The sequence below is a fragment of the Peromyscus californicus genome, unplaced genomic scaffold (assembly GCF_007827085.1).
Source record: "Peromyscus californicus insignis strain IS unplaced genomic scaffold, ASM782708v3 Scaffold_5__1_contigs__length_169319896, whole genome shotgun sequence".
NCBI lineage: Eukaryota > Metazoa > Chordata > Mammalia > Rodentia > Cricetidae > Peromyscus > Peromyscus californicus.
In genome coordinates, this window is record NW_026294573.1 from 57,073,459 (window position 1) to 57,094,351 (window position 20,893).

The 20,893-nt window shown below is 37.3% G+C and overlaps 1 protein-coding gene across 3 annotated transcripts in view; it reads right to left on the reverse strand.

The window, feature by feature from the left end:
* The window catches only part of Ift74 (intraflagellar transport 74), an 83,295-nt gene that overhangs the window by 25,175 nt on the left and 37,227 nt on the right, over positions 1 to 20,893 (reverse strand). For all 3 annotated transcript variants that reach the window (XM_052715603.1, XM_052715602.1, XM_052715604.1), the window contains 5 exons: positions 12,422 to 12,560; positions 10,867 to 10,929; positions 9,200 to 9,343; positions 6,912 to 6,952; positions 5,629 to 5,708 (listed from right to left, as the gene is read on the reverse strand). In XM_052715603.1, coding sequence (XP_052571563.1) covers positions 5,629 to 5,708; positions 6,912 to 6,952; positions 9,200 to 9,343; positions 10,867 to 10,929; positions 12,422 to 12,560 — 467 coding nt within the window. The remainder of the gene's footprint in view (positions 1 to 5,628; positions 5,709 to 6,911; positions 6,953 to 9,199; positions 9,344 to 10,866; positions 10,930 to 12,421; positions 12,561 to 20,893) is intronic.

Here is a 20,893-nt window from a genome sequence, read left to right on the forward strand (position 1 = left end):
ACAAAACACTAAAAGCCAGAAAAATGAAGCATACTCAAGGTGATGAACTCTTAAAGATTCTAAGTCAATTTTCTAATTAGGGACTTCCAGTAAAGACAGTAGCTTGCACACACACTTCTGTCCTGGAACTCACTATGTAGACCAGGCTGGCCTCGCACTCACAGATCTGCCCGCCTCCTGAGTGCTGGGGTTAAAAAAGTGCACCGCTACAGCCAGCTGAACACCCATTTCCAACAATTACTCTTCTCCAAGCCCTCTTAAAGCTACAATAAAAAGCTGCTTTTTTGTTGGTTTGTTTGCTTTTTAAAGTATAAACTCCCAAGAATGGGGAATAGGAAAGAAAGCAGTAGAAATAAAAATTTGGGAAATAGAAGCAGATGGACAACTGATAACTAATTTAGCAGACCTGAAAAACCTTCAGCCTAAGCTAGCAATGGGTAAAGCTGAAACCCACATGATTTCAAAAACCCCCAGCAATTCTGCACAGAAGGGTACTTACTTGTCTTCAGCACCTATCCCACAAAAGATTTGGACATACATTAATAATAGAAATACTGTTATTATCAGAATTTATTTAATGTAAAAGAGTAAAGAGAAAAACAAAGGTCTGGCTTGAGGTTAAATGATCCAAGAAATGTTACAGTGGCGGACAAAAGCATGAAATGTAAACTCTCAAGTATTAATTTATAATGAAAATAAATATTTCCTAGCAATTGTTTTCCCAAAAGCAAGTGGCTATCATACATGAGGCCCTGGTTTCCTCCTTAGCACCAAGAGCAGGGGAGGCAAGAAAGACTATGAGATATAAGCCTTGAGAGAAAAGGTGCTAGTAATACCCTGTTTTGTCTATTGTATTATAGTCTTACTGATTGTCTTACTCAAGGCAACAATGTTTTTTCAATACTTTCCTTTGCTCATACAAAAAGTAATTTAGTTCACACCTGAGAGGCTGAGTTAGCAAGATCACCAAGGTTTTGAGGCCAGTGTGTAGCAAGCACTTACTAAAAATTAAAAAGGAGCAATTAAAGATATATTTACTTGGTGGCTCAGGCTGCTGTAATCTCTTCAAGGGCCACACTCTCCTTGGTCCTAACTTTACATGCTATTCTCAAGACAGGGCAAGTTTTCAAATCTTTCCATTCTGCTTTTTCCTCACAACTCTCACTGTCAATCTTGCAAAAAGGAGCTAGCATAAGCTATACAATTGCTGGAATGCTGAGTTCCCCTGAAATTTCCTCTCCCCAATTACCTAGTCGGTCCTTTAAATTTCAGCATAACCCATAATCTTAGGACACAGACAAAGCACAGACAAGTTCATTGCCAGAATAAAATATGCATGAGCTAGTTCTTGTTCCCATTTAAAACATCAGGAGTATACTCTTTACTGTTTGCATTACTATTGGTATCCTGCTCTTCTTAATTCCTACCAGAATTATAGTATTCCTGGCATTCTTTAGATCATTTCTTCAAACTTTTCTAAATCCTTCCTATAAATCAATTTCAAAGACTTAAGGATCATATACCAAATTTAGTCATAGCCACAATACACTCCTATTTTAGAAATTTTCTTTTGTGAGAGGCGATTAAAAAGGAACTTGAGATAGTATAGCCCAGGCTATCCTTGAACTCAGTATGTAGCCCAAGTTATCCTTGAACTTAAAGCAATCCTCCTTCCTCAGCCTTCTGGGTACTGGGATTATCAACTTGTCTCAACACACCCAGCTTGGTGTGGGAGACCTGCTCCCACTTTTTCTCCCCTCAGGGTACTCTTGAGGTATGAGGGATAAGAGATTTAGAGAGAAATATAGAGGAGAAAGACAGATAGAAACACAGGATAGCCTATGGAGGGCCTGGGTCAAAACCCACCAGCCCCTTCTGTCTCTGCTAAAGGGCTATTTATAGAAATGCCAAGGGGTGGAGCAAAAGACTTCCCCTAGCACAGCCAAGTGCAGACCCTTCCAAACACTTAGTAACTATACATGTGGTCAATCTATCCCCTGATGCAGCCCTGCTGGGTAAAGCAAGCTCAGATCTCACTAGGAAACCTCTGTGGACCCCAACAGCTTGGTACCAATTTTCTGTGGTAGTTTTTTTTTTCATTTTTAGCATTAATTTAAGAGAGAAAAAACTTGTTTTGGCTTATTTTCAGAGGTTTCCATACATTATGGCAAGGAGTGTATGGTGGAGCAGAACAACACACATCATGTAAGCCAAGAAGCAGAGAGAGAAAATGTCTATGCCATTTGAGTCCCCATCCTATGGAATGGTACTGTCCACATTTCAGTTGATCTTACTCCTTAAGGTAGTCATCACAGAAAACACTCTCATAGATAAACTAATTTAAATGCTTTGTAATCAAATCAGGCTGACAATCAAATTAACCATCCCAGGTGAAAATGCAGATATAGACAAAAATCTACCACTTTACTGGAAAACATGAATCCAAAGTAGGGATCCTCTGAAAAAGCAATAAAATCTTTGTAGTCAAGCTTTCTATGGAGAGTGCAAACCCATAATCTAAAATGAGAGGACCCAAAGAACAGATTAGAGCTCAATTTTCACCTTTAGTCCATTGTACAATTCCCTTTCTCTTAAATTCTGGATTGTTTAGGTTATTCCACAAGCATTTACTTCCCAGATATAGTGCTGATGAACTAGATTACTGAAGTGAGTTAAGAAGTAGTCCCTGCCCTTGAGGGCTTACAATCTAAGAAGGAGGACAAACACATAAGTAGGCAACTGTGATACAGAGTGTGGTCGAGTAACAAGGAGAAAAGTTACTCAGCTACGCCTAGAAACTAGTTAGGGAAGGAAGTTCAGAGTTATGTTCAGTAAGAGGGTGCCTGAGTTAAATCTTATAGGATAAGAATTTAGTCGGGTGAACAGAAAAACAACTAAAAAGAAAGCAATGAAAGCCAAAGGTTAGAGCATAATATAGTTGAATGAATGGTAATAAGCAGAAACATAAGGGAACAGAAGTAGACTGTTATTAATAGATTGCTACAGAGCTGGGCCTGATGGTTCCTAGCTGTAATCCCTGCTTTGGGAAGCTGAGGCCAGTCTGCAGTATACTGTGAATTCTAGGCAAGCCTGAACTACACCTGGTTTAACAAGACCTGGTTTAAAGGGGGGGACAGAGCAGAGATGACTATGGGATGAACAGGAGGCTGATAGATCAGACTACAGAAGAACTAATTTGACATATAAAAATTTTGTTACCTTGTGCATCAAGGTGAACCATATTTAAACAAAACAATGACACTGAGCCACATTTTACATAAATCATTCTAGCAGAACTAAATTGGAAAAACTGAGAAGGGGCGAGAATGTAGGTGGAGTAACCAGTTAGGAGGCTACTGCAATAGTTCAGGCAGAAAGTAAATAGGTCCTGAACTAACAAGTAACCTTCTAACAAGTCACCTTCTACAAACCCCTGAGTGGCTGCAATAACCAAGGAGGATCACAGCAGAGTAGTAGCAACAAAAATCCCTGATACATCAATTCACTTACCTGTGAATATACACACGCGCATCTGTTTATATATTATACATTTACATATACTTATATGTGCTTTTATCACTATTACACAATTATGGATTGTTTTATTCTACATTAATAAAAAAGACAAATGTTTGAAACAAAAAAGGAAAAAAGCAAAGCATTACATATTCTATATATCTTACAAGTTCAATTATAATATGTTTTACTTCCCAAATTATCATTTTAGTAGAAATAAAACTATAAATTATAGTTTTGGAAGAAAAATACTTAGGATGCAATCTGTAAAGTTTCTAAAATTGAAAACATCGGATTTCTCAGAATACATATATTCTGCATATATAAAAAACAACAGTAATGAAATAACATAGACAAAAGATATAAAAAATTGTAAGATAAGAATCAATTGAAGAGATCCACTGTACAACATTAGTATAAATATTCTTTCTTCCCCCTTGGTTCTTTTGAGACAAGATTTCTCTATTATGTAGACTTTGCTGTCCTAGAAACTCATTATGTAGACCAGGCTGACCTCAAACTCATAGAGACACAGATGCCTCTGCCTCCCGAGTGTTGGGATTTAAGGTGTGTGCTGCCATGCCAGGCAACAATGTAGTATATTCTTAAAGATCATGAAGAGTGGGTTTTGAATTGCTCTCATTACATAAATAATGTGTGAAGTAATGCATATGCTAGATGGACTGAGCCATTCTAATGTATACATACTTCAGAACATGCTAGAAACAATAAATACACATAATCTTGTTAATGAAAACAATGAGTAAATACATTTTTAAATTAACATGACCTTAGTATTATTTTATTATAAGCCTATCTTTGTTACAAATGCCATTTAATACATAAACCTTAGTGAGACATTATCATTATACTCATTTCCCAGATCAGAAAACTAAAGCACAGGCAAGTTTACTTACCTAAACTAATGTCTTCCTGACCTTAGAAGCCTTATTAAAACCATTAGTAACCAGAAGTAGATAGAACTATGTGTTTCTAAGAACATTTTAATTTCACAAATGAAGTACTTTGAACCAGAAAATCAAACAGGCTGAGGCAATGGAACTAAGATTTAGAGTCAGCCGGGTGGTGGTGGCGCACGCCTTTAATCCCAGCACTTGGGAGGCAGAGGCAGGCGGATCTCTGTGAGTTCGAGGCCAGCCTGGTCTCCAAAGCGAGTTCCAGGAAAGGCGCAAAGCTATACAGAGAAACCCTGTCTCGAAAAATCAAAAAAAAAAAAAAAAAAAAAAAAAAAAAAAAAAAAAAAAAAAACTCTGGTTTAAGTCTAGTCTACTACTCACTAACTTGGAGAATTTAGCAATTTCTCAGAGCTTTCACAGGTTTAAAATGGATTAGCTAGGACTCAAAGGTTTCTTGTAGAGTGCTCTGTCAGGTACACAATGGATCAACAGAAACAAATATCCTTTATATGACAATAAAAAGGCATAAACACCATCTTTAAAATCAAAGTGAAAACAAAGTTTAAGAAAAGGAACTCTTTTCCCTACTGTGAATGTCTATTATCATTCAGTGGTAAACTATCCTGACTTCCCCCACTAACTGATAAGAATATATAGTTATTCCTTGTTAATCCAGGAGCAAATTCACTAGTTTGCAGTTAACACATTTACTCATTTGCAGTTAAGGGAACTGTTTAAAGCAAGAGTAAGCTGGTTAGGAATTACAGCACCCACACCTCTTCTCCCACACACACATACTCTACCACAGAACTTCTACTATTAAGGCCTCAGCTGGGGAAAATCTGGACAATCAGAGCTTGTTTCCTTATAACTAAGCTCAGCCAGAAAATCAAGTCTCTCTGGGCTGCTTGTGGGTGACATGACTGTCACCTCCTCCATTAGGAAAAAAAAAAAGAATCCTTTGGAAAACTAAATACTTACCTTACACAATCACTAGGTTACTTAAAATTTTAGTCAATTCAAGCAGTTGTTTTAATACTACTTATAATATTGGTAGATATTTCAGTAACTAAAGTTAGGATTATCACAGAGAAATAATAAATTCTAAGAAGCCACTGAGATCATAATTAATATGTCTATACAGATATATGTTAATTACATTTTTAAAAACTCAAAAATACACCACAAATATTACCTTGGTGTTCCTCTAAATCCATGTCAAGTTGTCTAATTTCTTCACTAAGCTGATTAATTTTTTCCTTTATATCTGTTAACCTGTTAAAAAATGTTAATGAACTTTAGAAGCAACAAAAGAAAATGCATAAATGAGCATCATCAAATTGAAAACTTACTACTACCAGAACATCATCAAAGATTAAATACATCTGATAGGATGTGAGCATTTTTGTTAAGTTGTGTATCTGGTGAGTGAATTGTATTTTGAATATATGAAGAACTCATTGTACTCAATACCATCAAAAATAAATTCACATGAGAACGTGCAAAGGACATTAATAAACACTTTTTCAAAGAAGATATACTTTCATGGCCAACAGCACATGAAAAAAAAATTCAACACCATAAGCCATCAAGGAATTGCAAGTAAAAGTCATAGAAAGATAGTGATTCACATCCACTGGCATGGCTATAATGAAATGACAGATAATAAAAAAAGACAGATAATACTAAGTGATAAATATGTATAAAAACCTGGACTCTCATATACTGCAGGCAGAAATGTAAAATGTCTATTTGTATAGGATTTACAATGCTTTTTATGTAGTCATTTGATCTAGACTGGACTCCAAATTTATAAAGTAAAGCATAAAGTAACCACATGAGCCAGCAATCCTATTTCTGAACATTTACACAAGAGAAGTAAAAAAAATAAATGCTCACACAGAACCAGCTCATAGGTGTTCATGTAAGTATGATTCCTAATAGCCACAAAATAGAAATAAGTCAAAGTCTACCAACTGATGAATAAATAAAACATATCATATGCATACAATAGAATATTAATTGGAATTAAACCACAGACCATCCTTGAAAATGTTAGGCTAAATGAAAGCATGTAGCCACAGAGGACCAAAAGCTGTGTGATTACACATATGAAACATCCAGAACAGGCAAAAACACAGTGTCACAGAGTAGGGAGGGTAAGGAAAGCAATGGCTAAAAGCTATGGGATTTTGTTGGGAAGACTCAATTGGGGGTACTGGTTGTCTAACTGTAAATATAACAAAAAGCTCTGAATTGTATGCTTTAAATATATAATGTACATAAGCCATCTCTTGACAAAGCTATTTTTCAGAGCAATTATACTAGGCAATGACTCAGAATTAAAAGCTGGAGACTGAAAGTTCAATAAATCATTACAGTGAACTACAGGAAAAATGCCTATAAAGCATATTAAAATTTTAGGATGTAATATGAAAGATGAATGAATATGAAATTTCCTGTTTCAAAGGTACTTACTGTCTCTCCATGCTGGCTATTTCCTGATTATCTTCTTTAACCTATATAGGCATAAAAAGAAAACAGTATGTAAAGAAAGACTCACTATTAGACTATCTGAAAGAGAACATCATTAAGAAACTATTCACAGATTTCCTTCCTTCGTCCTCAAATAAACTTTTACTTATCGTCCTGGCTAGTTTCATAGCAGCTTGATACAAACTAGAGTCATCTGAGAGGAAGGAACCTAAATAAGGAAAATGTCTTCACAAGATCAGGATGTAAAGCCAGGTGTGACACCTTTAATGCCAGCTATCAGAAGGCAGAGGCAAGTGGATATCTGTGAGTTCAAAACCAACCCGGTCTACATAGTGAGTTCCAGGACAGTAAAGGCTACAGAGAGACCAGTCTCTAAATTAATAAATGAATGAATATTTTTTTAAAAATCAGGCTGTAGGCAAGTCTATTTGACATTTTCTTAATTAGTGATTGATATAGAAGGGTTTGGCTCATTGTGAGTAGGCACATTCATGGTTCTGGGTACTATAAGAATGCAGACTGAGCAAGCCATAGGGAACAAGCCAGTAAGCAGCAACTGTTCATGGCCTCTGCATCAGCTCCTGCCTCTGGATTTCCTGCCCTGTTCTGAGTTCTTGCCTTGGCTGCTTTTGATGAACTATGACACAGTCTAAGTGAAATAAATCCTTTCCTCCCCAAATTGCTTTTAGTAATAATGCTTCATCATAGTTATATAAACTCTAACTAGGACACTTATCTACCATGCACTATCAGGTTACCATATTTTCCAACATGAGTCAGTTAACAGTAAGTATCCTGAATGCCTCAGACTCTCCCACACCCTAGGAGACAGCTACCAGATTTGGGAAACCCCAGTAAAATCAAATTTCAGAAAAACAATGAGTAACTTTTAGGGCACATTTATACCATGCCATGTAGTATTTGGAATATATATAATTCCTTATTTTATAGAAGAGATATGCATTTATTAATCCTAGATTTTTTTGAGACAAGATTTCTCTGTTAGCCCTGGTTGTCTTGGAATTTGCTATGTAGACCAGGCTGGCCTCAAACTCACAGAGATCTACCTGCTCCTGCGCCCCGAGTCTTGAACTAAAAGTATGTGCCACCAAGCCCCACTTACTCAGGTTTAACTAGCACTCTCTCCTTTCCTGCCCCTAACCTTTTCTTTGCAAGCAATTTCTGAAGTTTTAGATTAATTTTATCCCATTTTAATCTCTTTATTGTATGTGGGGGTTTCACTATAGTGCAGCTGTGGAAGTCGGAGGACAACTTGCAGAGACTAGTTCTCCTTCTACCACATGGGTTCTTGGGATTCATCTCAGGCCGCCAGACTTGGCAGCAAGTGCCTTTACCTGCCGAGACATCTCACAAACCAAGATTTAGACTTTAAGACCATTCTACAAAGATTGATTCTAACAATCACTGAATTGATCCATAATGTTCCAAGAACCCACAAGGTACAAAAACAAAAACAAAAACAAAAACAAACAAACGAAAAACAGAGGAATTCCTTGAGAGACCTCTGCCCCAAATGAAGATAAGGTTCTCCAAAGGGTCTTGGACTCAGCACATCTCAGCATAAACACGCTCATTGTAACTTACTGCTAAATTAAAGCAACCAAGAAGTAGCAGAAAAGCTATGGAATACATGGCACATGATTATGTCATATGTAATTTCATATGATGGTTAAATTCCATTGTCTTCATGAAGGCATTGATACTAACCACCAAAGTCATCAGATTTGGAATACTTCTTTTTGTAGAGATAAACATAAATAATAGAACTTATTTTCCATGAGATTACCTAACCACTTAAATTATCAATAAACAAATATCCATGAAATAATGACTAAAATATGCACCAAAAAATAAAAAATTAGTATTTACTCCAAAACCAAGTTATTTAAGAAAGTAAGATTTTTCTACATTTTCTTGGCTCAGTATTTCATATTGAGGTGAAGCTAACTATTGTTCTTGGATAGTGTGAACTGGTTTTCTTCTTAATTCAAAGTTCTTAAAACAAATGAATGGCTGGGAGGTGGGGTACATGCCCAGCACTCAGGAGGCACAGACAGGTGGATCTCTGAGTTTGAGGCCAGCATGGTCTACGAGCAAGTTTCAGGGAAGCCAGGACTATACAAAGAAACCCTGTCTCAAAAAAAAACAAAAAAAACCCAACCAAACAAACAAAAAAACCAAGAGTCACCCCCCAAAAAAATAAACAAAAACAAAAAAAAAAAAAGAAGAAGGAAACTTTCTTGCCCTACCTGCTTAAGCAACCTCTCCCTCTCCTCCATCGGCGACCCCATGCTTTTGTCTTCTGCAATCATTTGATCTCGATGGGACTCTAATTCATAAAGCTTTTCATGGAGCAATACAGCCTCTTGTTTTACCTGGGAGTGTGCTATTTCCTGAGGACAAAAAAGGAAACTGTAGTTGGTCATTTGTAGAGACAGAAAATTAAGAGAAAGCCACAAGGCTGTCTAGTCCACCATGACTGATGTCCTCAGACGGACAGGGAGCCCACCCTGGGAGTGCAAACCTCTGAGCACAGGCAGCAGCTGCCCGGAAGAAGCTGCCTTAGGGAATACTGTCAGTGAACGGTGACAAGGAAGAAACTAGGACCTTGCAGAGTCTCAGAGAGAGCAAACCCTGCTCACACATGACTGCGAACCTCCACAAGCCCAAGAAAAGACATGTTTACTGCTTTCCTAACCCAGGTTATGACCGCTCGTTACAGGAACACTGGGAAACCAAGGCAAGGAGACCAGTTGCTGGGTATTTACCCCAGCTCCACTTTCACAAACATAATCTCGAAAATGAAACCGATGCGATCAAATTCTTTGAGATAAAAAGAGCTAGAAGTGACTGCAGTGATAACAACGAATATACTGACATCTGAACCTACTGTTGATTGCACAATTGATCTGTGGAACTATATACTCCTCTTCTGGCCTCTGTAGGCACCAAGCATACACATGGTGCACATACATGCAGGCAGACAAAACACTCCTAGACATAAACTAAAACTAAATCTTTTCTTAAAAATGTACATTTTCAACGGAGATTATTAATAACTCCAGAAAACAACTAACCTATTCGTTTGCAAGGATGTTTTTAATCATAAACATTACCCACTGCACTAATTTAAAATATTGAAGGGTAGCTCAAAGACAGTCAAAAAGATGGTATTAATACATGTGCAGGAGGGAAGGGAGCCAGGGGTGTGCTACAGGTGCCACATCACAATTCCAAACATGAATCTCATTTGAAGTTTTCTACTATTTTAACACCGGACGGATTACAGGATTGCTATGGAGATTAAATGAACATACCAGTGACGTGTATAAAGAGCTCGTGAAATTGGGTAAGGAAGAAGTAAATGTCAAAGTAGTTCTATCCAAAAGGGGTAAAAAACCCAAACATTTTATGCCATTTTTCTTTCAATTTTAAAACCATACACATGCCTTTATTTTGTGAACTAAAACTATTTTTAAAAAATGTGGAAACGGGAAGATAAGTGGGATCAGAATGCATGTATGACATGAAATCCACAAAGAATCAATAAAAGTTTAAAAAAAAAAAAGGAAAGAAAAACACAAGTGTTACACCCTCAGATGCTTTATCCACCTGCACCCCCCACCCTCTGTTTTCAGTCTCCTATAGTGTATCTAAACTGCTGTTACATTTTTGCACAGCACTGTGGGGCAATGATTTGCTTTGTATGCAGTAGTTACTAAAGAAAAAACCAAAACAACAACAATAAAAAAACCCAATGTACTTCTTATCCATCTGAGACCTTTGTGGTTCAGAATGGGAAGAAAATACAATGAACTCCTGTAAGTAAACTCCTGAGCGCATGAGTTGGGTTAATGTTCCCCCAATTATCTCTCAGAGCTTAGTGACAGGAAAGCAATCCATGGCTTGTACTCACAGTTTCTAGGCTCTCCTTTTTTATGTTTAATGAATCTAGTTGTTGCTGAAGTGTATCTAATTCCTAAAGGGAAAAAAGGCAAATGTAAAGTAATAATATTTTCTTCATTTTATTAATACCTCACCTCTGAGTGTACTAAATTTTACAAATATATTCAATTTCTATCTTTTCATATCAACTACAACTTACCAAGGTTTTATCCTATTTCGGATAGTTCCTTTCATTAGTTCTAAACTCCTTCCCACATACCATCAAAAACTTCAGATTTTGTCACAATTATCCTACCAGTGTCCTGATCACAGTAATTATCAGAAACCTTCAAACTAATGATGTCATTGTTCAAAATCAAGATTTAAAATTCTAATCTTCAGCCACATTTTCACATCTTTTGCCTAATTGTTTTTAGGGCCAAGATGTACATATACATGGGAGGGGGACAAAGGGAGGAAGATGGATGGAGGGAGAGAGGGAGGGGGAAGAGGAGGAAGGGAGGGAGGGAGAGAGGGAGGGGGAAGAGGAGGAAGGGAGGGAGGGAGGGAGGGAGGGAGGGAGGGAAGGAAGGAGAGAGGGAGGGAGGGAGGGAAGGAGGCAGGGACAGACAACTGACAGAGGGAAAAGGGAAGAGGAGGGGGAAGGAGGAGAGAAGAGGGATAGATGAAAGAGAAAGAACCATTGATTAGTCATTCATAATCCCTGTATAAAATTTAATATACTTTGGTAGTAGTTCGGCATTTCTACAATATTCTTTCTTCAATGACTCATTTTATATAATAAATTTTGTCTAAGATAAAAAGTTCTACTAAAATTAAATGAAGGAGTATCTAGGAAATAAACAATATTCATTACTGGGTGGTTATTGGCCCAATGTTTTGGTAATCCTTCAGGGAAGTGTCATCTGGGCTTGAATAAGCATGGTGATGGTTAACTCCTACAGGATTATCAGCAGGCACATAAACTGTTGCTTTAAAAAAATCAGGGGCCTAAGAGGTAAAAAGGTTTGTTGCTTACCCAACAGGGAGAAAAATGAAAGAAAACTAATGTCCATGTGCCTCTGGCCTATGAGTCCCTTTAAGGTTTCCATTAAAAGACCATAAAAATCCAAGTTTTTAGGCCATGTGTGGTAGTGCATTACTTTAATCCCAGCACTTGGGAGGCAGAGGCAGGAGGATCTCTGTGAGTTCAATACCAGCCTGGTCTAAAGAACAAGTTTCAAGGCAGCCATGGCTAAATAGTGAGAACTTGTCTCAAATAAGTTCATCTAAGTGTTTTCATATACCTTTATGACATATAAAGCTGAAAGGTGCAGAGAACTAAACTATTATGTATTTTCTAAAAGCTAGAACACCATGCAACATAAAAAAAATGAATCCTGTATCAGTGCTTCTCATGCTTCTAAGATCATGGGAATTAGCTGAGGACACTGTTACAGTGAGATTGTGATGAGTGGGTCCAGTTCAGTTCTCAGGCACACCGATGCTGACTTGCAAACTGACTGTGAGTACATGTAGCATTGTGTTGCATGCCTAGCACACAGTCCAAGGTAAACTGTTGTCACCTGCAACAGCTTCTCATTTGTGGTTTTCATTTCTATGTACTTCACTTGTTTCTCAGGAGACATGTTTTTGATAATACCATCTGCTGCTTGCTTTTCTTGTTCAACTTCTTCTTCCACACTTCTGATCTGTTTCTCCTTCCTGAAATCAAAAGCATGCAATGCTCTTGTGAGTATATTGAGGGAAGAAATCAAATAATTTTATTTAGAGGTACTTAAAAAGAAAATCAAGCACAGTGAATGAAAGAAAGTCCTTATATCTACCTATCGATTTATTTATTTATTTGTTTTTTGAGACAGGGTTTCCATGTGTAGTTTTGGTGCCTGTCTTGGATCTCACTCTGTAGACCAGGCTGGCCTCGAACTCACAGAGATCCGCCTGCCTCTGCCTCCCCAGTGCTGGGATTAAAGGCGTACTTCACCGCTGCCCGGCCCTTATATTTATATTTTACAAGGTATATACAACTTGATCCCATTAGCACAGACTTTTCTCTTCGGCATCCCCGAACCCAGATTCTTTATTCTCCATTTAAATGTATGAATAAAAGAGAAAGATTATCTCAGGCCTTGTACATATGAGGGTTCATTTCATCTTTTGGTGATCATACTCCCAAAATAAGTTTCAGTTTTAAAATAGTGATTTTCAAACATCATTTAGTAACAGCATTCTTTGATGAAATTAAACTCTTTATAGAAAGTTACAATGTAAATCATTTAAGGCAAGGCAGTTCCGACAGAGCTGGTCAACAAGGAGAGCTACACTGCAGTATGAATACTTTCTTAGGATTTATTTATCCTGTGTGAATGGGTGTTTTGATGCATGTATGTATGCGTTCCATGTGTGTGCCTGGTGTGCCATGGAAGTCAGAAGAGGTTCTCAGATCCCTGGAACTAGAGCTACAGAGGGTTGTGAATCACCATGTGGGTGCTGGAACCAAACCCCAGTCCTCTACAAGAACAAGTGCTCTTAACCACTGAGCCACTGTGCCAGCCCCAGTTTGATTTTTTTAAAAAGGAAATCATAGGTTGGGTGAGATGGCTCAGTGAGTCAAAGTGCTTGCTGCACATGCCTGAGGATCTTTTAATCCATGGAACAAAGCAGGACAGACCAAATCCACACACTCAGCATGTGTGCTCATGTGCTCATATGCACATGTGTACATACAACAACAACAATAAAGTTCTTTTAGAACCTTAAGAAGAAAGTATACCTTAAGATCAATAATACGCTTTGCTTAAATGTGCTTTTACCTATTGCCTTAAATACAATAGTGTAGGAGTTTGAAAGAAAATGGCCCCTAAAGGGAGTGGCCCAATTAGGAGGTGTGGCCTTGTTGGAGGAAGTGTGTCACTGTGGGGGTGGCTTTTGAGGTCTTTTTTGCTCAAGTTTCCCTCAGTGTGACAGTCAGTTGACTTCCTGTTGCCTGCAAGATGTAGCACTCTCAGCTTCCAGCGCCATGTCTGCCTGCACACCACCGTGATGATAATGGACTGAACTTCTGGAACTGTAAGTGAGCCATCCATTAAATGTTTTCTTTATAAGAGTGCCATGGTCATGGTGTCTCTTCACAGCAATAAAAACCCTAACTAAGATGAACGGGTATTTACCAAACATATTTTAGCACCATAATACATTAATTTCCTAATAATAGTCATGATTATCCTAATCATTCGAATAACAATATAATCACAAAAAATATCATTAGTGTGCCCTGTAATTTATTTTCTACATAGTCAATTACTGATAGGGTACAGAAACCTTCATTTTAAAAATAGTATTTGTATTAGTTATTTGAGAATCATATAATTTTGATCCCTACCCTATTCCTCCATATCGGCCCTATCTACCCTCACATAGCTCCCTCTCCTCAACTTTTGAGTTCTCTCTCCTGCTCCAGTCCAGTGCAGCTTGTGTTAGGCAATTCTCTTGGGAGTGGAGCCTGTCCTGGAGTATGGTTGACCTACCAGGGGTCATTTCATTAAAAAAAGCTGAGAGAATTTATTTGCTAGGTATGGTGGCTCACGCCTTTATCCCAGTACTTGAGCAGCAGAGGCAGCAGATCTCTATGAGTTCAGGACCAGCCTGGTCTACACAGGGAGTTCTGGGCCAGCCAGGACTGCATAGTGAGAGCCTGTTACAAAAAAGAAGAAAGAAAAGTGGAAAGAGTGGGTTTTATTAACATAGATTTTTAGTATCCAGATCATGAATTTCTCACTGCTTTTCAAAATCAGATTAACCTACCATTATTCACTCATAGATAACAATTTCTACTGTCCTCAATCAATTAGCAGCTAAGTCCATTAGATCCACATACCTTCTATACATTCATATCCTACAACTAGCAAAACGAACCTAAACTTAGAACATTTCCTACAAACATCTCAGAATAACCAAATAAAATGTGAAGGTAATATGACAGACAACTGGGAATTTCAATGTACTTTTTTTGCCTCACTGTTGAACAGAGAGTGATATTTTCCCTCTGACCATCAACAATTACAATGTAACAATGTACTTTCTACTGTCAAAATTTAGGTGAGTACAACAGGAATATGAAGCACAAGGTGCCATTTATTTCTATCTTAGTTTTATCAAGTTTACTAAGACACCAAGGAACTATCTTTTGGAGAAAAAAAATCATTCTACATTTCATTACTCAACAAACACTGTTTCTTCCTATGTCCATTGTAGTTAGATGGGAACTAATATTGTATAATACATTTACAGAGGATTAAGATTACATCACAAGGAAGGCATCTTATTTTCTGAAGGCATATAATAGCTGTCAGGTCTTTAGATGACTTGAGCACTTTGCCCCTGTTATAACCTGGCAGTAAAGTGACTAATAAAAGCAAGGTACCATAAAAATAAGCAAACAACAATGTTGAAAGGCAGTGGAATATAAAACTTGGTGGTATATTTTTAATTTGAATCTAACAAAATACAAAATAGCTTTACAGTTAACCCATATATCTTTAGAAACATCTTTAAAAAATACTCTCAATATTATACACTTTAAGCCATGAAATGAAATTGTTAATATTTTGATGAAATTTTGAAACAAAACACAAAAACTAAACAAACTGCTATTTGTTACACTAAAAAGTCACAATGTCTTTAAGAAATTAGGCTTCTAGTCAATCTTTTGCTAAGAAGCCCAGCTTCTTCTTAATCACTTGTTCACTGGGTACAAAGGTTGAGACAAAGTGAAGTGCAGTCATCTGACACAGGCTTTTCCAATGCAGTAGAAGAACCAGAATAAACGTCTTGAGCACACCCGTCCGTCTCAGATACAAAAAGGACAAAGCAAAGGTAAGAACTTATACACTTAAGGGCTGGTAGTTGTTACTGAGTTCAAACATGAAGTTTGTTAAATCTGTAGAACAATCCTTGCCTTTAGTGACAAAGAGCAGAAAGCACGATCGTATTTTCATGCTGTCTACTGAAGAAATAATATAAACCTAGAAAATGGCCAACGGCTCTTTACAAATAAAGTTCCAGCGGAATACAAAGTTCTCATCTAGCTAATCAAACTTGGAAGAACTTTTTTTTTAAATTTTTAAATGTTAATCAGAGAAGTCTGAAGTAACTTTAACTTTAAAACAAGTTTACAAGATTAAAAGAATCACTAGTTGAAACTACTGAAGTTGGGTGATAACTACTATTATTAAACAGTTTTCAAAAACCATCTCCAATATAAGTTAGTTATTATTTAAGTTTTAAAATTCAAAAATCACATAATAGTAAAGAAAAGAAGTAAAAGATAACTTAATCATTAACATCTCACTCCAAATGTACTGTATTATGGTATAAATACCTAAAATATTGAAGGACAAAATTACTTCTGGACTTTATGTAACAAAATCAAAATAAGTGCAGCGTCTTTTTATCTCACTACATATAGTAAGTCACAGAAAAATAAACCCAAATTCCTACACTTGAACTGAAACTTCCTAAGAAGAACATGCTTTCTGTACTAGCATTATCCCTTGTGTATAGATTTGGTTCTCCGGTGTAAGGCTCTTAAATCCATAAACTAGCTAACAGAAACTGATGCTCTATTTCTTCCTGATTTTATTAATTCTTTTAAAACACAAAAATCATTTCAAAATAACTTACAAATTGAGAAAAACCTCAAAAGAAATGGCTGTATTTAACGGTCTTTTTTTTTTTTTAACTGACTTCTTTTTAAATCAACTTTTGAAGAAATATTTTTGTCTGAGGATGTATGCAGCATTACAACTGTTAACATTCACTCTCTGTTGATCTCTCCCTTAGCAAAAAATATAAGCATGCGTGAAAAAGTTTGTAGACAGTGTGGGTTTAAACTTTAAACATAGTGATATTGCAGGTATGTTGACAGTAGAACCTTGACTATATGCTACTTTTAACTCTAAAATTCATTTAAAGAAAAACGTTTCTAATCTTCATAATTTTCTTTCAGTAATCTATAGAAAACAATTACTAGATGATAAATATAACATGATCTTCTAGCTTCTTCTTGCCACAGGCTTACAGCCCTACCTTGACTCCACTTCAATCTTCATTTGTTTTTTTGTTTATTGAGCCAAGGTCTTTCTATGTACTCTTTGCTGTTCTGGAACACATATGAGCATCAAGGGGGCCTCAAACTCATAGAGATCCTTCTGTTTCTGCCTCCCTAGAGTTGAGATTAAAAGCATGAACTACCACGTACGGCCCTCACTTGCTTCTGTTCCACACCAACTCTTCACTTAAATCAGTTAATTTTTTCGTAGCCTATTTGTTTTCTTTAACCATCCTTATCTTACATGCCTGAAAAACTAGCACTTCTCCATTACTTACCTCTCCTCACTCATGTCTGCACATCACCGGGATATCAGTACTAAGCTTGCCATACCACTGTGCAAGCCATCAAAGAAGCTGTACAACTATTCCTAGAGATTATTAAGCACAGGTAAGCTAGCTTTCATAAAAGACCTAGGCATCTTCATTTTATGACCAATGGTGTGGAGTAAGTTGTAGCTTGATCCCACTTCTGGCTCTAAAAGAGTGATAGAGTGTTCACCATATAAAACTTACATTGTATAAAATCTAGGAGACAAAGTAGATTTTTCTAGTAAACTTGAAAAGAAATAAGAAGGGAAATAAAGCTAAACAGATCAACAAATTGAAAGCAATGAACAAGTGGACAAGAACAGTCCAACATTGAAAAATAATAAATTCTTATCACCTATGAGCAAACAGGCTTCAGTAACTTGAAAAGAATCTTCTTACTCTACTCGGTTTTTCTACTTCTGCTCAGTCAGATGCAATAATCTTCTTAAAATTCTTAAGTATAACAAGTGCTTTTAAAAGGTGTAAGTTATTAAATTTTAAAGACCCCTAAACATGACAGGAAATAATTATATCTTTTCAAACATGTGACGACTTTGAGAAAATAGGTAGACAGAGAATACAAAACATCATCATAAAAAAAGATGAAATAGAAAATAAAAACTAAGAATATTACTTTTCAATAAGGGGCAATTTCTACTTTGAGCAGCATATTAAATACACCTATTAACTTTGGCTTCTATTCAAAACTTGACTACAATAGAAGTTCAAGGTAAAGAGGAGTATCAACTCACAAGAAAAGAGAGAATGGACTAGAAAGTAACAGTAATAAAATTTAGAAGTCTGAAAATTAATAGAAGGTAACTGCAAAAGCAAACTTTTTTCCATGTTAACAATGGAAAAAACAGAAAAACCACTTCATTTCTATTAAAGGAACTTAAATTGTTCCGAAATTACCATTATCAGGTATTCTGGAAGTAGAGGAGGAGGCAAGAAGTCCTCCGTACCTCTGCTCTGACACACGATGCTTCTCCTTTATAGAAGGGAAGAGCTTTCTTCTCCTGTGGAGGAATCTGGATACTAGGCCCAAATGAACAGAGGAACACCATTGAGATGAAGTTATAGCTGATACACCAAAAATCAGTATTAAGCCACCTTTTTAGCACTCTGTTCTTGGAATGATGGCTACAGAGCCTTGCGTGTATAGGAAATAATTTAGAAAAGTTGTTCTATGGACTACAACTAGTCTGAAAGAAAGGTAACGACAGTGAGAATTTCCTCCCAAATCCAGCACGTTCATTCTACAGGAATGTCAGTGATACATACACAAACACATAGCTTTCTATCAGCCACTTAGTTTCCCACTTTACCCCAAGCAAAATATTAATATTCATGAAGAAAGCTTCCATAGCTGGAAAAAATAAAACCTGGGAACACAAAAGCTATTCATAAAAAAAAAAAAGACAACAAAAAAGCACAAAGGGTGGAAAAAAGGAAGGAAGGGAGGGAGGAGGAAGAGGAGGAAGAAGAAAATATATCCATGCAGCAGGACCTACAAAAGAAAAAAAATATTAAGAGAATGAAAAGAGGTCTAGAATTTAAAGGATGTAGGGAGAAAAAAGATAAAGTTGAGATTGTCTCCAAAAAGTAGAGCAAAAATATAAGAGATATAGGAAAGTAAGGATTTGAAAGAAAAAAAAAAGTTATTCCAGATGGTACAATACTCAATTTAGGCAGTTCTACAAATAGTATTACCAATCAATGGAATAATTCAGAAAATAATTTTCTCAGAACTGAGTGATATAACTTCCAGATTGGAAGGGACAACCAGGTACCCAATTTCACTGATAAAGCAAACTTTAAAGGCACAAGATCATGAAGTTGAACACATTGACTTTTGGTGTTTTGAGAGTTAGGGAGAGGCAAGTTAGACAAGACGAAGAGGAGTGAGAAAAACGTAAGTACTGAAACTTAAAGACAGTAGGACAATGGCCATCAGCAACAGGCTCCGGGAGAGGCTTTTCGTGTAGTTGACAATGAGGAAATACTTACTATGCACTACTTACTGAGAAGTTTGCTATAGGACAGCATGGGAATAAATTCATGACCAAATAAAAAGCTCAGTTTAGCAGAAAAAAAGTCTAAAATGGAAACGGTGATCATGCTACATGGTTCTGAAGTAGAATATTTTCAGGTGTGTTACTTTTGTTTATGTTGCATTTGTTTAACTCTGTGAAGCTGTGTTACTGTGCCTGTCTAAAACACCTGACGGTCTAATAAAGAACTGGCCAATAGCAAGACAGGAGAAAGGATAGGCATGGCTAGCAGGCAAAGAGAATAAATAGAAGGAGAAATTTGGAAAAGAGAGCTAGAGCCAGAGAAGGAGGAGGACTCCAGGGGCTAGCCACCTAGCCACCCAGCTACACAGCAAGTCACGGAGTAAGAGTATGTAAGAGAATGGGAAAAGCCCAAAGGCAAAAGACAGACGGGAAAATTTAAGTTAAGAAAAGCTGGCTAAGGCTGAGCTCCGGGAATCCAACTGATTAGAGAGAGGAGGGATTCTGCAGGCGAGGGATGTCGAGATCATGATGGGAGGATGTGCAGAGATGACTGGCCACACTAGTGGAAGCCCATGAACTGTGGACTGGTGGCTGTGGAGCCCCCATGGGACTGGACTAGGCCCTCTGGATACGGAAGACGGTTGTTTGGCTCGAAGTGTTTGGGGGGCACCCAGGCAGGGAGATCGGGATCTGTCCCTGGTGCATGGGCAGGCTTCTGGGAATCCGGTGCCTGTGGTGTGACGCCTTGCACAGCCTTGGTTCAGTGGGAAGGGGCTTGGACCTGCCTAGGCTCAGTGTGCTGTGCTCTGCTGACTCCCCATGGGAGACCTTGATTTGGGGGATGTATGGATGCGGAGTGGCTTGGGAAAGAGGGCTGGGGGTGGGAGGAGGGAGGAGTGGTAATCTGTGGGTGGTATGTGGAGTGAGTAGAAAATTTCTTAATAAAGAAAAATGAAAAAAAAAAGCTGGCTAGAAATAAGTCAAGCTAAGGCTGGGCATTCATAATTAAGAATAAGCCTCCATGTGTGATTTATTGGGAAGCTGGGTGGTGGCCCCCCAAAAAGAGCAAAAAGAGTAAAAAACCACCAACATGGTTCAGTAACCAATAATTTACATGTGATCATGATATTATAAACCCTGAATATTCATCTGACAAAATTCATTTAGCATCTGTTAGAAAGTGAACAGACAATGTACTAGAGATTACAGTAGAAAAAAGTAGCAATTTTTATCTTCCACCACTACAAATCAATTATAATATCAATACAACACCCAAAATTGAAATATCAAGAAGCATCCATTTAAATATATTCTTAAGTATGCACATAATTGTAAATACACATTCCTCTGGGCTTTTTTTTAAATCTACATATATGCTGAAAGTTGTTAACACAAGTATTTAAATTGTTTATAAGCCGCCAGGCGGTGGTGGCGCACGCCTTTAATCCCAGCACTCGGGAGGCAGAGCCAGGCGGATCTCTGTGAGTTCGAGGCCAGCCTGGGCTACCAAGTGAGTTCCAGGAGAGGCGCAAAGCTACACAGTGAAACCCTGTCTCGAAAAACCAAAAAAAATAAATAAATAAATAAATAAATTGTTTA